Raw genomic sequence first — 17045 nt, 5'->3', positions numbered from 1 at the left:
TTTTGTAACTATAAGCACATCTGGTTGTACGTGTATGCATTCTTTTAGTAAATGTTATGTATGAGAATTACAAAATTCCTGTGTGCACCAGATTACAGATTGTTTGGTTCAGTAACATGCATGTATGTTCTTATGACAGCAGGAGTCTAGAATGTTTCTGAAAACTGCCTCGCTTTATTTTTTCCCTGCACTTTAAGCACCCCTGATATTTTTGGAAGACCTTTTGACTTTGCTAAGCTAACGATTTATAACACTGTATACTCTGTATAGTGACTCTGCAGTAGCAGTGAAGAAACCTTTCTCATAACTCAGTTGATATAGGAACTAGGCTACAGCTAATGACCAAGGAATCCGGGTTTGATTGCTGCTGCTCTTCTACACATCACCGAGATTGGTTCTGGAGTTCACAAAGCCCCCTAGTTAAAGAGTTTGGGGGGAGGGGGGCTGGCTGGCCTGTGCTGAGTTGTTGGGATATGAAGCTGATCACCTCCAACTATTGCAGAGGACAAAAATTCATGTAGCTGTATCTCCACTCCGCATACGTCTTCATGGCATTTTTATTAATTAGGCACAGTGGCAACTTTACCTTAACCTCTATAATGTGTAGCGTGAAAAATTGCGATCTTGCAACTCTGGTTACACCGTATAGTCTTCTCTTTTCCATTCTGTTGTATGATGGCAGAAATCTGCAGCGAAATGAGAACGCAAACATAGCACCCTGACAATGGTTTTATTTTCATTTTTCATGCAAGTTGGGGACATACTCTTAGATGTCAACAAAAATGTATGCAGAGGGACACAGTTTTAGTTAGTTTTCTGAATTGTGTCAGTTATCTCACTGCGCTCTCACCTTGCAGGCATGAAATATATAATTCTGCTTTTGAAGATGTTGTTTGTTTGGTTAAATAAATTACTGTAGTTTGTAAGTAAGAAACTTTCAGCTTTCAACTTAGTCTTAACTGGTGACTGAAGTATAGAACTTAACTGTTGCAGGGAGAAGACAAAGCCAAGCATCGATGAAGTGCCTGGATCAAAAGGTCAGTGAATGTGAAATTAGTTTATGTGCTCTAATTCCTTTGGTGCATGACATGATAATTCAATCTTGACTGGATGCCCAGAGTTCAGTTACTTGTAACACTCTTGTGATTTCCTCTTCACATCCGAGTAGTACGTACAAGCGTGAAGAATGCCTCTACACTCTTACCTGAAGTGGAAGAAGATACATAATTGTGCGTTATCAGGTGTCAGTTATTGTGACTGAGATTTGAATCTTGATGAGAACATCAGTTATTGAGGTTGAAGTTTTTGCAGTGTTCCTGATCCTCCTTCAGGTGAATATCAGGATAGTACCTTGAAGCAGGTTACGGTTATTTCTTTACTAGTCTTTTCTGAAGAAAGCAGTCTTCTGGGATTTGGCACCGTGTATATGTGGTGTTAACCGACGTTTCGGAGGAATGTATCGCCTCCATCTTCAGGGTAGAAGAAAAAATATAAGAAATCTGCAAGCAAAGAGACCGTGAGAACCGGTAAAAGCAGACTGTGTGGAAATATACACAGCTATGTGAGAGCAGAGAGGGAGAAGGGGGGGAAGGGCAAGTCTGCTTTTACCGGTTCTCACGGTCTCTTTGCTTGCAGATTTCTTATATTTTTTCTTCTACCCTGAAGATGGAGGCGATACATTCCTCCGAAACGTCGGTTAACACCACATATACACGGTGCCAAATCCCAGAAGACTGCTTTCTTCATAGTCACCGCCGCGAAAGCCTCAAATCTTACATAGTCTTTTCTGGTTTGTTATGTGTAATCATCCTCTCAGCTGACTTGACTTTAAACAACTTCTGCACTTCATACATAATCTACCTTAATAGAGTATGTCATAATGAGTGGGGAAAGTCTGCTATTTGAAGATGCTATCAAGCAGCGGCTAGTGCAGATGTGACTGTGGACCATATTATATGCTTGTAACATAGAGCCTCAACCAGCTACACTGCTGCGTGCCCCCAAAATGGAAGGTATGATTATGAACTTAAGCTTATGATCAGAAAGGTGTGTTTGATTATTCAGTGACTTTTGTACAGCATATGATGACTGAAATAAGCAATCTTCTCATTCAGCAGTTTTTGAGGAATAGTTTTAGGATTATATTCCTCTTCCTAATTGTAGTAACAAGTTGGTAAAAGCATTCAAAGACCTAAAGTGTTTAATGCTATTCCAGAACACCATATTTATGTCAACAGGCTCTTATCAGCCGTTTCATATAAACTCAAGATGCAAAAATCATATGAAGGGGGACCTAGTATATGCATAAAACTGTCAAACATTGAACCTGAAATTTAGAGCATAATATCAACAAACGTGACATGAGTCATCTCACTCGTGACTTCATGTGAGAGTTTTGATGGACAGAGTGGCTATGGATCAGGTTTCTCTTAGAATTCTTTTCAATTTTTCTGTCTTAATTATCATCCTAAAATTGCTTAATACTTGAATATAACCATATCCTGATATGTACTATATTCCTGACATGGCTTTTTGAAAAATTACTTTGCATTTTGGCTTCATCTCTGACTCATAGTAAGGAACTTGTAGTTCTTTTTAATACTCAAAATACTAACAGATTATGAAACTTCAGCACTTTTTTTGTGGTGGGGTGATAAATCGATAGTAGTGTTTTGCAATTGTTTAATGTTGTGTGTTTGTGTATTCTTGTGAAGAGAACTCATCCTTAAAATATTGGTTGGCTGGTTTCCAGTGGCTGCATTTATGATCATTTAACCCATTTTGCTTCTTGCTTCCCAATAGAGAGCACTCAAGTTCTTGCTTTCATCCTTAAAATGTATTTATCAACATTTTGTTATTAATATTTCTAGTTAGTGACTTATGGTTTAGAAGATTGATTTTTATGAACATATTGTAACGTGTTTCATTACTGGATACGCCGTAGAGATCGTTAATTGGTTTACTGAACAATCTACAAATATCGGCTACAATTAATTATAACACAGTTGCGGGTTTCCACACTTTACAAACCCTACAACCAAAATCTTCACGTACTAATAACGCGGGAGCTATACAAATCTCCCTGAATTACACACTCCAGATATAACTGTACTACAGCACTCACTAAGTCTCGAAAGCACACAATAAGTCTTCCGCTCGATGACTCCTTAGTTATTGCACACCCGCAGGCTGCTACCTTGAGAACTGTTGATAACACACTCGGCGACTGTCACATTACAACTGCTCGTAGCTGCTGTGCAGTTCCCTTATATAGCCGCAGTGGTGCCTGTTGTGTGCCACGTCACAGGAGTTGTTGACTGATGCCTAGCAACCGCGATATCCCTTGACTCGCGTTGCATAGCTACCAGGTTGCGGGGGCTCGGCTAACTTCGGCTCCGCTTGGCACATCACCGCGGGGAGAGTGGCGGGGTGATGACTCACCTATTACGCGAGCGCTACGTTACCGCCACGTGCCGCTGGGGAGGTAGGGGTCCTCCGTTGCGCAACATGTCACAGTATTTTCACGTGTAGAGTGATACACGTGGTAAGAATGATGGGTTCTAGTTCGGATGATTGGATTTATTAGCACTTCAGTTACACACTCTTTCTTAATTACACTTAAATACAGGCTACAGTACTGTCGCTGATTTACACACTTTCCAGTTCACCATTGCACATGCACTTGGATTCTCTTTCCACTAGTCGTCTCCTAGCAACGGATCTCAACACAGAAACTAGCACTTCAAATCACTATGAAGTCTTCTTATTATTTCATCTTCAATCACTCTGCACTTCACTGTCCTAATCTGTACACAGTTAATCTTCACAATTTACCAAGGACGCACTCCATTCTTGTCCTTGTACTCTCAGCTGTACTCCTGGATTCTCCACTTCGCTCTGTTCACGATATTCTGCCGCTACTATTGCTCTCTATGGTGAACTCAGAACTCCATACTTAGAACTCTGTCACTCACTTACACAGCCGAGGAACCAACACCGACCAACAATAAACACATATCACGTGACCGCTACTCACTGTTGCTGAGTGACGTCACCATACATCCACAAGCTGACAGACACGCAGAAAACATGTCACGTGACGGCCACAAATTGTTGATGCGTGATGTCAACGATCCTACGCCAGTTGCTAGACACATGGAAAACACTGCTTGCTCTACTGTTGTGGCCACAGAGCTGTTGCCTGGCAATGCGTTGATCAAATACACCATAATATATTAATGAATCTCCCTCTTACTAGTTTAGTTATTTCTTTCGGTACAGAGTACTGGAAAGAAACACTCTTTTCATTTCCATTTTTCTGTCCAGTGTACAGTTTTGGGATACAGATTCGGAGATTATGCTTCATGCTACCCTATTCACTGCACAGTGAGGAGTTAGGTTTCATGATTCTAGCGCTGATGGTGTCAATGTTGTCTGCTCCAGATAACCAGGCTGAGCAGTTGTGTGCCTTGGAGCTGGAGAACTTGAAGTTGAGGCATGGCCTGGAGGAAGCAGTGGCGAGGAGCAAGGAAAAGGAATCTCATGCCCTGCAGTAAGTGTTTCGTAACTTGCACTTCATTGAATATTCCTGTGCTATTGTGACACGCCATCTGAAAGCTGGAGTAGTGGAGGTGACTGTTGCTAAGCAATTGCATGCTAAACCTGTTTCCACAGCAGCAAATAAACACGCAACACTAGAGGACACGGTGTGTTCTATGTGGTCCATACCAAGGCTACATAACTAGGACCAGCAGCAGTTGGTCTTGAGTTACACATACCTAGAAACAACTAGTGAACAAGCAGAAGACTTTTATGTGTGCTATAGGTGTAATGGTTTGTAGAGTATAAATTAGTGATAGTGTTACAATCATTTGCAGTCGTGTCAGCATAACCTCAGTCCTGGAGTCAATAATAACAGCAGGATAAGCACACAGATTTATGACGTGGGAGCAGTTCACGTGAAATAATGTTATGAGTACGAGTATGAAGGGTGAGCCATAAAACTGGCCCTAGCACTGTGACCATCAGTGGTCTATTGTGCTTGAAATAATGTTAAATCAACTGTGTTAATAAGCTTAGATATACTTAACTATGGTTAACTAAACTATTTCTTATGGGACTGAGGCTTAAGTGTGACTCAACTTGCTAACAGAGCTTGGCAACATTACCTATTCATAAGGTGAGGATGAAATGATTTTGGTTTCCAGTTTGAAAGTGCTAACTAATAAGCCATTGGAGCTATGCATGCAAATTTGGTTGATCACAAGCATACATACAAATTATGTATGCAATGTTGTTTATCAATCAACAATCACAAGCTTGGCAGCAGTGTAAAATTTCAAGGTTCTGTCTGGCAAGTTTATTGTAGCAAGAAGCTGACCTTATGTAACAAGCTATTTTCCCCCAAAAGTACTAATGCTGCCATTGTCACCATGACCACTGCCATCACCACCGTAGTACAGAGCAAGCAAGCAAGCAGGTTTGCTCAAGTGGTAATGCTTCTGTCTTGGTATTTCAGAGATGCCTGGTTCAGGTATGTGTCAGGACATTGACTATCCTGACTGTGATATTTAAGGTGTTATTAACTTTGCAGTGATAGATAAGATCTAAAAGTTTGTGATGATGGTACGTTAATATAAATACAATATTATGTTTTTGCTCATTATCCCTCGTCTTGTCTTTATCTGAAAACCATCCTGTTTATTTTTCAAAACACAATGTTTCGGAGACTGGTTTCTGTCTTCGTCTTCAGGTAAAACCTACTCAGTTGGGCCCAATCGATAGAGCTGGTTCCCTATCTCTGGAGTGCATGATAGATTTATATATGCAGCAGATAAACATCAAGGACAGTGAGGTATACAGAAAAGCTAATTATATATATTTTTAAATGTGCACATACATGCTGTCAAGATTACTGTCTTTCAGAGGAATGTGATGTAGAACATGAAGCAGTAAATTCTCTGCAGTTCACAGAGATGTGTCACACTACATGGTGTCACATCCTAGAAGACTAATCTCCATAGGCACCCTTTTGAGAACCTCAGATTTCACATAAATTGCAAGTTATGAAATGAAAGTGTTTACTTGACCAATTTTGCATATACATAGGTACAAGTTAATCATGTATCAGTTAAGGATTTGTAATAGTTCATAGGCTTCCCAGTATGCACTTAATTTTATAATGTTAACATTTTGCTTGATATATTTAGGTTAAACAGCTGGAGGACTATGTTATAAAGACTATAAGTTCGTGTGACCTACAGGTTGGAGCACTTAGTGGATGTGTTGAGAAGGAAGATCAATGGTGTTTCAGTAGATGATAAGCCAGCAAGCTCAGAGCAGAGCCCCAGTGAGTCCCTGGTGAGTACTGCCAGCTCATCCTCCACCACTCACTCGCCGCATGTCACCATGTCTGGTCCAGTGACTGATCTTTGATTCTGCAATTGCAGTTTGTAGGTGGGTTGGCTCTGTATGCAGTTGTATATTAATAAGTGAAGAGTGTCAAGGAGAATAGCAGCTTATCATAATCACCAAGGCACTTAGAAGAGAATCTTCCAGTACTGTTATCAGCATTACAGCTTTCACTGGCTTCTCTCGTCTGTTACAGTGCGAAAATAATTATTTTTTTGGTAGAATTAAATTTGTCTGTTTAAGACAGTGTACTCCAGATTATCTGTGCTAATGAAGGAGGAAAGATGCACAAATAATTTAAAAAGCATCTAAAATACCCCATTTAAATTTTGAAAGGTGTGCATGGCTCTCAAGAACTGTAGGACTTACGGAAGAAGTGTATGCAACATGAGCCGATCGCAGTGGCCGCACAATCTGTGCCATGAACTGTCGTCACTCGCTCAAATACTGGGATTGTGGGTTTGAATCCCACTTGAGGCATGGATGTCTGTGTGCATTTATTCTGTGTTTGTGCTGTCCTATGTGCCTTGCGATGGGCTGATCCCTCATCCAAGGAGTGCTCCTGACTGTGTAAAAAGATAAAGAAACCGAGAAAGTGGCCAAGGCCCAACAAAGGGCTGTAGACCCAGAGATAGATAGGTATTGAACATAAAATATATGCTTAATTTCAGCCTGGTCTACATACAGTTTTCCGTCAATAATGCAACTATTTATGTCTTCATTTACATTTGCTTTCGCTATTAACACAACATGTTTTGGCCCCAAACGGCCATCCTCAGATGTCCCATTATGCTAAACCTGCTACACTGCACTGCGTGTTGTTCATTCAACACACACTTAACTAAACATTTTGTAATTAAAATGTTACAGTTGCACTCAACTGTTGTGTGTTAAAATCTTACAGTTAACTCAATTTAAAATCGATTAGAAATCATTACATTTTTTAATTAAATAAAACTCCTAATTCCATCTCATAAGGGGCATCGTCCACTTGTCTAAGCAATATACTCTTCTTCGGTTGCTTACATTGCAGTGGCTCACCCTTTCCATATGCAAGCCTGTTGTTATGTTTTGTCTGCAGTATTGCCCCTTGCTTGTTCGTTGTTCCACAGGTCTGCACACGCAAAGACACCACACGTGGCTTGTGGGAACAATGGACAAGCAAATAACAAATAAATAAAATGGAAAAGCAGTCTCTAGGCATTGGACAGAACAAATTTGTAAGGCCTCATTTACTGTGTCAGTTCACGAGAAAAGAAAGGAATAAATCAAGGTTGTTTGTGCTGTGAGTAATTAAGAAAATTCCTATGTTTCTCTATGTCAGTGCCTATATCATTGTATGGTGCTTCAGTTCTGTCTGATGTCTTACAGAGAAGTGTTGCGCAGTAGGACTGGATTTATGAACTGCAGAGTACAATGTTTCTACATGTTTCCGTCCAGTGAAAAAGAGAAAGAAGTGTTTCAAAAACAAACAGAAGTAGAAGATGGGGGGGGGCTTAGGTCTTAACTGTGTAACTGAAAATAGATTTGAGGTTATGCTTGAAGTTAAACTAATGATACTTAGTCTTTTGGGTGCTGCACTCCCTGACTAATTTAAACCCACAACAGATTTAAGATTATAATGGAAATTAAATTAGTGATGCTGTAATCATTCAAGTGCTGCACTTCCAACTCATTTCAACTCAAAACAAATTTAAGATTATGCTTAAAATTAGATTAGTGGTGCCTTAATTCTTGGAGTGCCGCACATCCGAACTCAGTTTGACTCAGAACAGATTTAAGAGTTTACTTGAAGTTAAATTAATGATGCCTTTATCCTTCAAGTGCTACATGTCCCAACTCGTCTTAACTAAAAACAAATTTAAGATTATACTTGAAATTGAAGCAGTGAAGCCTTAGCCCTTCATATGCTGCACTCCCCAACTTGCTAGAACTCAAATCAAATTTAAGATTATTCTAAACTGGGGTGATACTATTAAATCCTAAAAGTACCATACTTCACTGTTCCTTCATTTTATTAATGCTGTCAGTAAAGGATCAATTAAACCAAACTTAATGTTTTCACTTGATGAAACTACTGTTCTGGTAGTGGTAAGATGACTCTCATAATTTGAGAATTACTTTGCATTGGACATTTTTTTTTGTTTTGGATAGTTGATGACCCTCTGGCCTCATTTCTGCCAGCATGTTTGAAATTATGATATTGTTGATGAATCTCAACTGTAATTTCATACAGTATATTTAAACTGCTCTTGGGATGACAGGAATGAGCCTCTGAAGGGTGTCCAGGAAAATTTTTCAACTTCACTGTGATTTATTTCTTTTCCTCTCTTCTGTTTTTGATCTGCTGGAAAACCCCACTCTCTCTGTTCCATTCATAGCTTAAGGGAGCGCTGATATAAAATGAATATAAATTGCTTGAGAATAAACATTTTAATTGATCAGCTCTGAAGGAAGATAAATAATTGTTTAGCAATATTTTAACACTTAAGTGTTGAGAACCCCATAATTTTAATTTTGTTATATTGCATAAAATTCTGATCTATAAGACTATAATCATACCTATTTGGACGTACGGCCTGGAATTATGTGGCTGCACCAGCAAATCTACTGTAGCAATAAAAGTAAATCTAAGATCATACGAATGATAGTCGACGCACCAAGGTATGTCTCCAACGCAACACTCCACACCGATCTCGGTATATCTTCCGTACAAGACCTCATCCAACAAAAAAGCAACAGACATCAACAAAATCATAACTCATAAAAACCCACTCCTAAAGACACTATCGACAAGAGAAGACTCAAACGAAACTGGCCAATGGACCTGATTTGAATTACTGAGGTTTCGCCACTGGACGCCTCCTCATCATGTCATCTAAACAGCCATAACATTAGCTTATAGAATGTACATTCTGATTGCTGATTAAACAAATAAATAAAAAATAAAATAAAATGTTATATTGGAAACTGCAGCATTGCTGTAATTCAAATATTAATTATACTCATATTGATGTCAATTCAAACAAAAAGTGCCATGCGCATATTGTAAATATGCAAATATTTGAGTGAAATAAAGATTATGGTGTTCTGGGATGTAATGCTGTGACGACTGCTATGTGGCTATCAGAGTTTCAGGAGAGCCTATTGTTGCTATCTTTCTCAACCCTTGAGATATTAAAAACATGGAGACCTAATTACCAGTGTCACATCCCAGAAGACCATAATCTTAATTTTCCTTGCCGCTAATACCTCATATCTCATGGGATAAAATAGCTACTGGAATTGCAGTAATCTTCAATCATGAAACATTGACATTTCCTGCCATGGTTTTTACCTCTGTCTCAAAATGGCAGATGAGGCAGGTATGGAGGGTTGGTGCATGCAGTGGTTGCCCATGTTGCTCATATAATTGATCTTTTTTGGCCATGACATTGTTAACAATAATAAGAATGAGTTATGTAGAAGGAAAGGTGGAGAGGTAGGGTGTTTTAACTTAACAATTTCATTTTATTTTTATACTGATGGTGTATATTATTGAATCACATTCATGCCACATGTTTATGGTTAGTATATAAACATTACTTTTAGTGTACATGTTGTCTTTCTCCTAAATTGTAATTGTTTATGTAATACAAATTAGCAGTGTGGAAACAGTTTACAGTTTGTATTCTAAATATCTGTGCAACATATTCAGTGATACTTTTGCTTCTGATCAGAAAACCTGGTGCTGTTATGTAATGCACATCAAGAATTGATTCCTCAAAGCTGGAACTGAAATTTATGAAGGTTTTATGGTAGTGTGAGTGTTATGCCCAAAAGGGACAAGCTACCAAACCAGCATGAAAATAATTTTTATTGCCATGGAATATTTAGCAATTCATTATGGAGTTTTGGTATAAATCTGTATAGATGATTTGGTTTGTCTTTGTTTGCCACAAGTTCCTAGAGATGGAACAACAACACTTTTACACCAAGCTGTTCAGTTGGCAATATCTGTTCAAAGAAAGTCAGTATAACATTTTGATGACTGATTGTCCATCTTTTGCGCTGGAAGAGTGCACTTACTCAAGTGGTAGGAACTGTCATTGCAGTGATTGTGTTAAATTATTGAGTAATTATTGGGAAGTTAATAATTTGTGAATGAGGTATTAAATTTTGAATAACATTTGAAGTTCACCATTGTTTCGGACATGATTCTAGCAGCTCATTTATGGCCAGATTGTAAGATCTGGTACTACACGTTTCCAGTCATTTTGTATAGTGTCCTGGATCTGAAAGCCAATGGAAAATTTGATTTGAGATTTCATTGAAAGATACTTCTGAAGAGTTCATTTTACAAAGGCTGATGCCTGAATTTAGCAGGCAGTAAAGTGAAATAGATGTAGAATTGTATGTACAGGCAGTACTTCATAATTGGGAGCTTAGTGTGAGGATTTGACGAAGGATAGATCTTGCTTTCATTGGGTTAAAACAGTGAAAGTACTGTGCTGAAAAATTGACTGTCTTTATTTACTTCATACATATTGCCAAGATAATTTGTGAAAGATTTACGTCTTCACATGAAGATCAAAATTTTCTAATGGTCATATTTCTCTCAGCCAGAAGACGTCTTTTTTTTTATCCATGTTTGTTTCCCGCATGTGAGGCACAGTCTGACCTTGTATGTAGTTTGATGAGATATAATGTGAATCTCCAAATTCTCATCTTTTTAAATAATTTGGCTTTCAGGATGATGCAGAAATTCTGTATGTAAATACTGCTGAGCACTCTGTGGCCTTTTCATTGAAAATGTCATAGAAATGTATATGACTTACATTATGTTTGTCAGATTTATGGCTTTTCATGCAATATTTAACATATTTTTACATATGAAAACCTTAATGCACGAAGACATCTGTTTCACTGATTGTTTCAAATTACAACTTTAGCCTTACATTTTACATGAATACTTCATCTCAAATATAATAAAAATGTATTTATTATATCATTATTTATATTATTATATTCACCGCCGTGAAAGCCTCAAATCTTAGGTATTTATGAAAAGCCTACATAATATATTGTTACAGATAGATCAGCAGTTTATTTTATGCTGTGTACTGCATAAGGAATACAATTAATTTTTAAGGCTGCTTTTAATTGTTGTGTTTAATATTTTCCCAAACATCATATTTAAATATGATGCAAGAAACGTTTATGTCAATAGTAATGTCACAAATGAAACTTCATTAACAGCTCTCAAGGACAGAATTTCATTTTGTCTGTATGTTTTTTCTGTGTGTCTTGATGTGTCTATTGGAGTACAAATAGATTCAACTATGAAGTAAAATAGTTGTTAGTGTGTTGCTCATTACGTGATTTGATTATTTCTTTTATTTTGAATTGTAATCATGCCTTATACTTTATGATAGATATCTCCAATGATAAACGTTCCCTTGCATAACAGGTAAGGAAAGGGGATAACTGTGACGTTTTTCTAATTTTTGTAATTTGTTATTACTTCATTCTGTCTTTCTAAAGCTAGCATACATTGGATACATATTGACCTTGAAACTCAACTGGCACTGAGTTGCATGGATCTGCTTTATGGCAGTATTGGGAGGTGGGTTTTATACATAATCCACACTGTTGCCATGGTTGGTACAAGATGAAGAACATTATGTTGAAATGATCTATCTGTTAAAACTTTCCAAAGAATGTTTCACAGTTCTCAGGAAACTCTGTAGAATAATCTATGTTTCAGTAATGAAATCTGTGAGCTCTATATCTCTGGAAGTATGATTCTACCCTGCCATTTTACAGTTTCAAACATACTGTGAACTATATTTTGGGGACACCTGTTTCATAGGTACCATCTGTGAAGTAAACGTGCCTGCAGATTAAAGCAGAAGACAGTGCTTGCACAAACTGAACATATCTCATTGTACTGCAATGTTAGTTACTGTTCTGTATGGTTGGAAGACTGAATTACTATGTGTGTTTGTTTATGGTGTATTGGAACATGTTCTGATTTAAACCAGAGATTCACTTTTATAATAGACAATTTGTATGTTTATACCTTATTAATAATTTTATATGCTCATCACCTGTTTAATTTTATGTGTTTTGTTTACATCTTATTCATGTGTGTACATTATCACCATACCTACTGTTTGAAACATGTTCAGTGTCTTAAATATTTGAGGTTGGTGATTAATTTTTCAATGTTTTTGAACAGTAGCCATCACTAATAAACACTCATTTACCTTCCAATAATAAATGGTTCTTCTTTTTTCTTTAAGACAGTGGGGAATAATTTATTTCATATATTCTTCCTTCAACCCCTTTCTTCCACTCAGTCATATTTTTTTTTACCTTTATCTCCTTTCCTCCATTCTCCATTAAAATAGTGAATTGTCGTTCAGGTGGTAGTTCAGAACATAGAGCTGATATCTGTGTAGTTATGTGAAAGCTACCTTCCTGTGGAAATGACATGGGAACGATATAATGCATGTACATAAAGTGTAATGTATGATATATAAAAAATCATCATATATAATTAATTCCTTATATCCTTTTGTTCTTTAAAGCATGTCCTTTTTATGAATCTTGTCATTGCTGTTTTACTGTGGCAGCCAAGCAAGAAATAGCAAAGCATCTCCATGTTATACATTCTCTGGCATCTGTTTCTGGCTGTCTGATCTATACCATCTCTGTATTCCTAACCTTGTCTTGTTGCAAGCTTCTGACTTTCTTATTGCACGTAAGTTATTCTATTTGACCCGTGAATGTAAATTGACTTTTTTCATCTTTTGTTCCAATCGTTTATATCTATATACATGCTCTGTTGGTCACATACTGGTTATAGTATGGGCTGCCTTCTGTATACGTAAAAATGTAAAGGTAGCATTGTCTCTGTACTTAATTAAGCACCACACCATGAAGACGTAGGGGGTTGTAGGTATAACTCCATCATTCTTGACATTAGCACTACGTGTATGTGTAGGTGAGTGATCAGCTTTATACCCTGACTAATTTACTCCTGGGGAAGGAGCCCCTGGTACCCCTTGAATGGGAGCCTGGATGGGCCCTAGGGCAGTCTGGATGCTGTGGACCAGACAAAAAAATTGTCCCTGCAGGGAATCGAACCCTGGCACTCCCTCCTGATCTATCCCAGCTTTTTTTTTTTTTCCTGATATACAGTGTGTCGTATATTTATATCCTATATATTTAATATTTCCTATGGTTTGTCCCACCCCATTCTGTGTAGCTTAGCAGTTTTTTTCCATTCTGTTCTTTTCCTTTATATTCACTGTTTCATGTCCAGGAAGTAGTAATGCCAATCATGACAGAGAAGAAGTTCTTAACAGTCTTGACAGACAAGACTTCCTACACTGTGCATTCTATGGACGGCGAAGAAGATGAATAATTCTATGTTCTGCAACATAAGCAAAGCATTCCTCTATATTTCCTAGTACTGTCAAGGTGCCATTAAACATACACAACTATTGATCGTATTATTAAAAATTGCTGTCTTCTGGGGTGTGATACCATGTAGTCTGGTCTGCATGAGTTTCTTTTGGAATCTTAGAGCATACGCGTAACTCGTAACATTTGTTTGAGCAAAATGCAGTAAGACCTCAATAACTGGGACTAATTGGGAGCGGACTCTTATCCAAATTATAGAATTGCTACTGAAAACGTGTTCAGGGAAGCTGTAAAATGGACTTCAAATGTCTTTTTGGCAATATAATTTTATAGCGAAACTTAGATTACATATCATAAAATAAATTTACTTGTCTTAGAATGTGAGTTTTGACATCAGTCTTAAAAACATTCTAGGTAGCCTAGAACGCTTTGACTAAAAATCTCTTAAAATGGCCTTGATGTTTGATGTGAGACCTAAATTTATCTGCCGCAGTCTATGCTAGTGCTACACGCGGCAGTTTGCGGTCGCTGATTGCAGCAGTGTGGACATCACAGTTTTAATACGCGAAAAAATAAATCGAGTTATCATCGCGAATTCCGAATTGTATTTCGAACAAAAGACTTGGGATGGGGGAACTTAAGAACATTTTATGCACAATACTCTTCCCCCCCCCTCCCGTCAGTCTTCGCATCACCGAAGTAAGTAATTTCCTATGCCGTGTCATTTCATAACAACCGTTGATCTATATCGACGGACTTCATATTGGGTATTCTTGCAAGGATTTTCCAAACATATTTCATAAAACTCATTATTAAGATATGTATACGTCTTATAAAATTTTCTTATAACGTTATGTTGCTTCTGAAGCAAAATCTGTAGTTCTGACATTCCAGCATATATTAGCATTTTTAAGTTTGTTCTGCAGTACAGTAAGCAACACAACAAATAACAGACGCTTCTCTGTAGATAATGATCTGTCAATTACTACATTCATATTTCTTCCCATTACCACTTTTCTCCAGTTCTAACATATTTTTCTTACGTTTTAATTTGATTTAATTGAATTTCAGAATTTAATTTGAAACAAAAATGAAACGATTACATATTTACTTTAGTAAGTTTGCTATATTTTAATGTGTTTGTTGTATATTTAAAGCTTAAAAATAACAATCAACATATTTATTTTAAATGTTACAGATTCTGATACTATTTTGCAAAACTTAAATTAGCTAAGAGGATAAACTGGTGTTAAAGTATATCTGTGAAAGTGCTCAACGCAATTTTAATGAAAAAAGTCACGTCACAAATTTTTGACCGAAATTGTACCTAAAACATTTTGTGGAACTTCGCAAATATGTCGTTGCAAGGAAATGAGCGACTCTCTATCAACCTGCACATTTTAAATGATCTCCAATGCCGTGGCCAAGTTCAGTTGGACTAATATATACTCGTACTTCGGGCCGCGCCATTGCTCAACTTTTTAGTCGCTGGCTTTCCACCGCGGCGGCCCGGGTTCGATCCCGGGTCTGGTCAAGTTTGATTTGTGGTGGACAAAGTGGCGCTGGGGCAGGTTTTCTCCGAGTACTTCGGTTTCCCTTGCCAATCTTCATTCCACCAATTGCTCCACAATCACCCTCATCTAGCATCTGGGGCTGGTACAGTAGGCCAGAAGTGGCCGCAGTACAAGGGACTTAGTTCCACCCCACTATCACTTCCATAGCTTATCAGCTGACGTCATTGAGGTCTTCTTTATAAGACACTCAAATCTGCTATATAAACAACTGACTGGAAGATACTTCATTAGTAAAGAACCGACAATGTATAAAACGCAAAGTGTAACACTGTTAGGCCCCCATACACACACAGTTTGGCCTTCCGATCGACCTCACAGGCAAAACTGTGACAGTTTACCCCCTCCCTTTCCTCCCCATACACGCGCAGATAAAGCGGCAGGCTTCATGCCACAATCACGGTCTTCCAGCCTATAATGTTGAGTCACACACGTCACGTGCTACGGTCCTGCAGGCAGAACTGACGGACTGACGGGTTTCCCACAGGCCAACAGTCCAAACGATTGGCCGGCCGCACCACACACGTCAGTTTTGCCTCTCAGTCTTCAACTGTGCAGGCCGAACTGGAGGCCAAACTGTGTGTGTATGGGGGCCCTTAAAGGTAAAGTTGTCTCCATACTTAATTAAGAACCACATCATGAAGGCGTATGAAAGAGTGAAGCTATACCTCCAGCGTTCTTTACATTAGATAGACGTGAGTGGTCAGCTTCACGCCCCAACAGCTTTACCCTCAAGGTAAGGACCTCCAGTACCCATTGGATAGGAGGCTGGGTGGGCCTCAGAGCCGGTATGGACTCTGTGGATAAGAGAAAAATCTCTTGCCTCTACCAGGAATTGAACCCCGGTCGTCCAGCACGTCATTATACCGACTGAGCTATGCACAGTTTAAATACTCGTATCAGTGAATCACCATGGCCTATGGTCCAAGTTCTGCCAGCATTCTTGTTAATTATTTAAACCATTTGTGTTATTTTGATCCAGATTGTACCTGTATTATCTCCCTTCATTTAAAATTCGTACAATATCAGTGGTCTGGAAATACATTTAGGCAAATCTTCTATGTCGAAAATCAGCAGCGCTAGCTGTTAAGCTATTTGACAGTATAAAATAAAAATTTAAATACAGTAGAACGCCAATTAACCGAATCACCGAAACAAAGGAATGCAGCGTCTACCAAAAAACATCTAGGACTTTATCAAATGTAAAATGTTGTAAAGCATAAATTTATCCATTTTTCACGTTTCTCCTCTTTCAAAAGTTTTATAGTTTTGTTATAATCGTTCAATACATTGTAATAATGTTATAATAGTGTTTTTCGTGAATGAGAATTTAATCCAATTATCCCAATCACCTTTGTCACTAATTCGGATGATCGGCGTTTTACTGCACCTCGGAAGAGCAGTGACATTGACAGGGTCATGGTAAGTTTAAGATAAAATCCTTGTGTTTACCGCCTCACAGATTGTTTTCGTCTTGACCTCCCACGTTTGCGGTACTCCAGACATTGACTAACCAGCACCATAGCATAATTTGCATAAAGCAATTTGTAGCTATTCGGCTGAGGAAAAAATCCTTGCTTTTATGGAACCCGATGCTCCATTACAGTATCCACAAAAATCCTCAGTTGAACTCACCTGAGCCAGTTCAGCCCA

The 17045-nt window shown here is 38.1% G+C and overlaps 1 protein-coding gene and 1 long non-coding RNA gene across 3 annotated transcripts in view; one reads left to right on the top strand and one right to left on the bottom strand.

Moving 5' to 3' along the window:
* LOC111869791 overlaps window positions 1-6930 on the top strand; it is a 44483-nt gene extending 37553 nt beyond the window's left edge. Inside the window, exons 6-8 of the mRNA XM_023861561.2 lie at window positions 994-1037; window positions 4444-4552; window positions 6264-6930. Of these exons, the coding sequence (XP_023717329.1) occupies window positions 994-1037; window positions 4444-4552; window positions 6264-6435 (325 nt within the window). The 3' untranslated portion in view covers window positions 6436-6930. The remainder of the gene's footprint in view (window positions 1-993; window positions 1038-4443; window positions 4553-6263) is intronic.
* The window catches only part of LOC111869792, a 175054-nt gene continuing 159062 nt past the window's right edge, over window positions 1054-17045 (bottom strand). The window contains exon 4 of one of the 2 annotated variants that reach the window (XR_004513589.1): window positions 1054-1204. This is a non-coding gene — a long non-coding RNA (uncharacterized LOC111869792). Of the gene's footprint in view, window positions 1205-12785; window positions 12874-17045 lie in introns of those variants that run through there. The other variant, XR_004513590.1, reaches the window with a different exon arrangement.

This window comes from Cryptotermes secundus, unplaced genomic scaffold (assembly GCF_002891405.2).
Source record: "Cryptotermes secundus unplaced genomic scaffold, Csec_1.0 scaffold123, whole genome shotgun sequence".
NCBI classification, from domain to species: Eukaryota; Metazoa; Arthropoda; class Insecta; order Blattodea; family Kalotermitidae; genus Cryptotermes; species Cryptotermes secundus.
The sequence above is the reverse complement of the archived record's forward strand: the minus strand, read 5'-3'. Positions and strand labels throughout refer to the sequence as shown.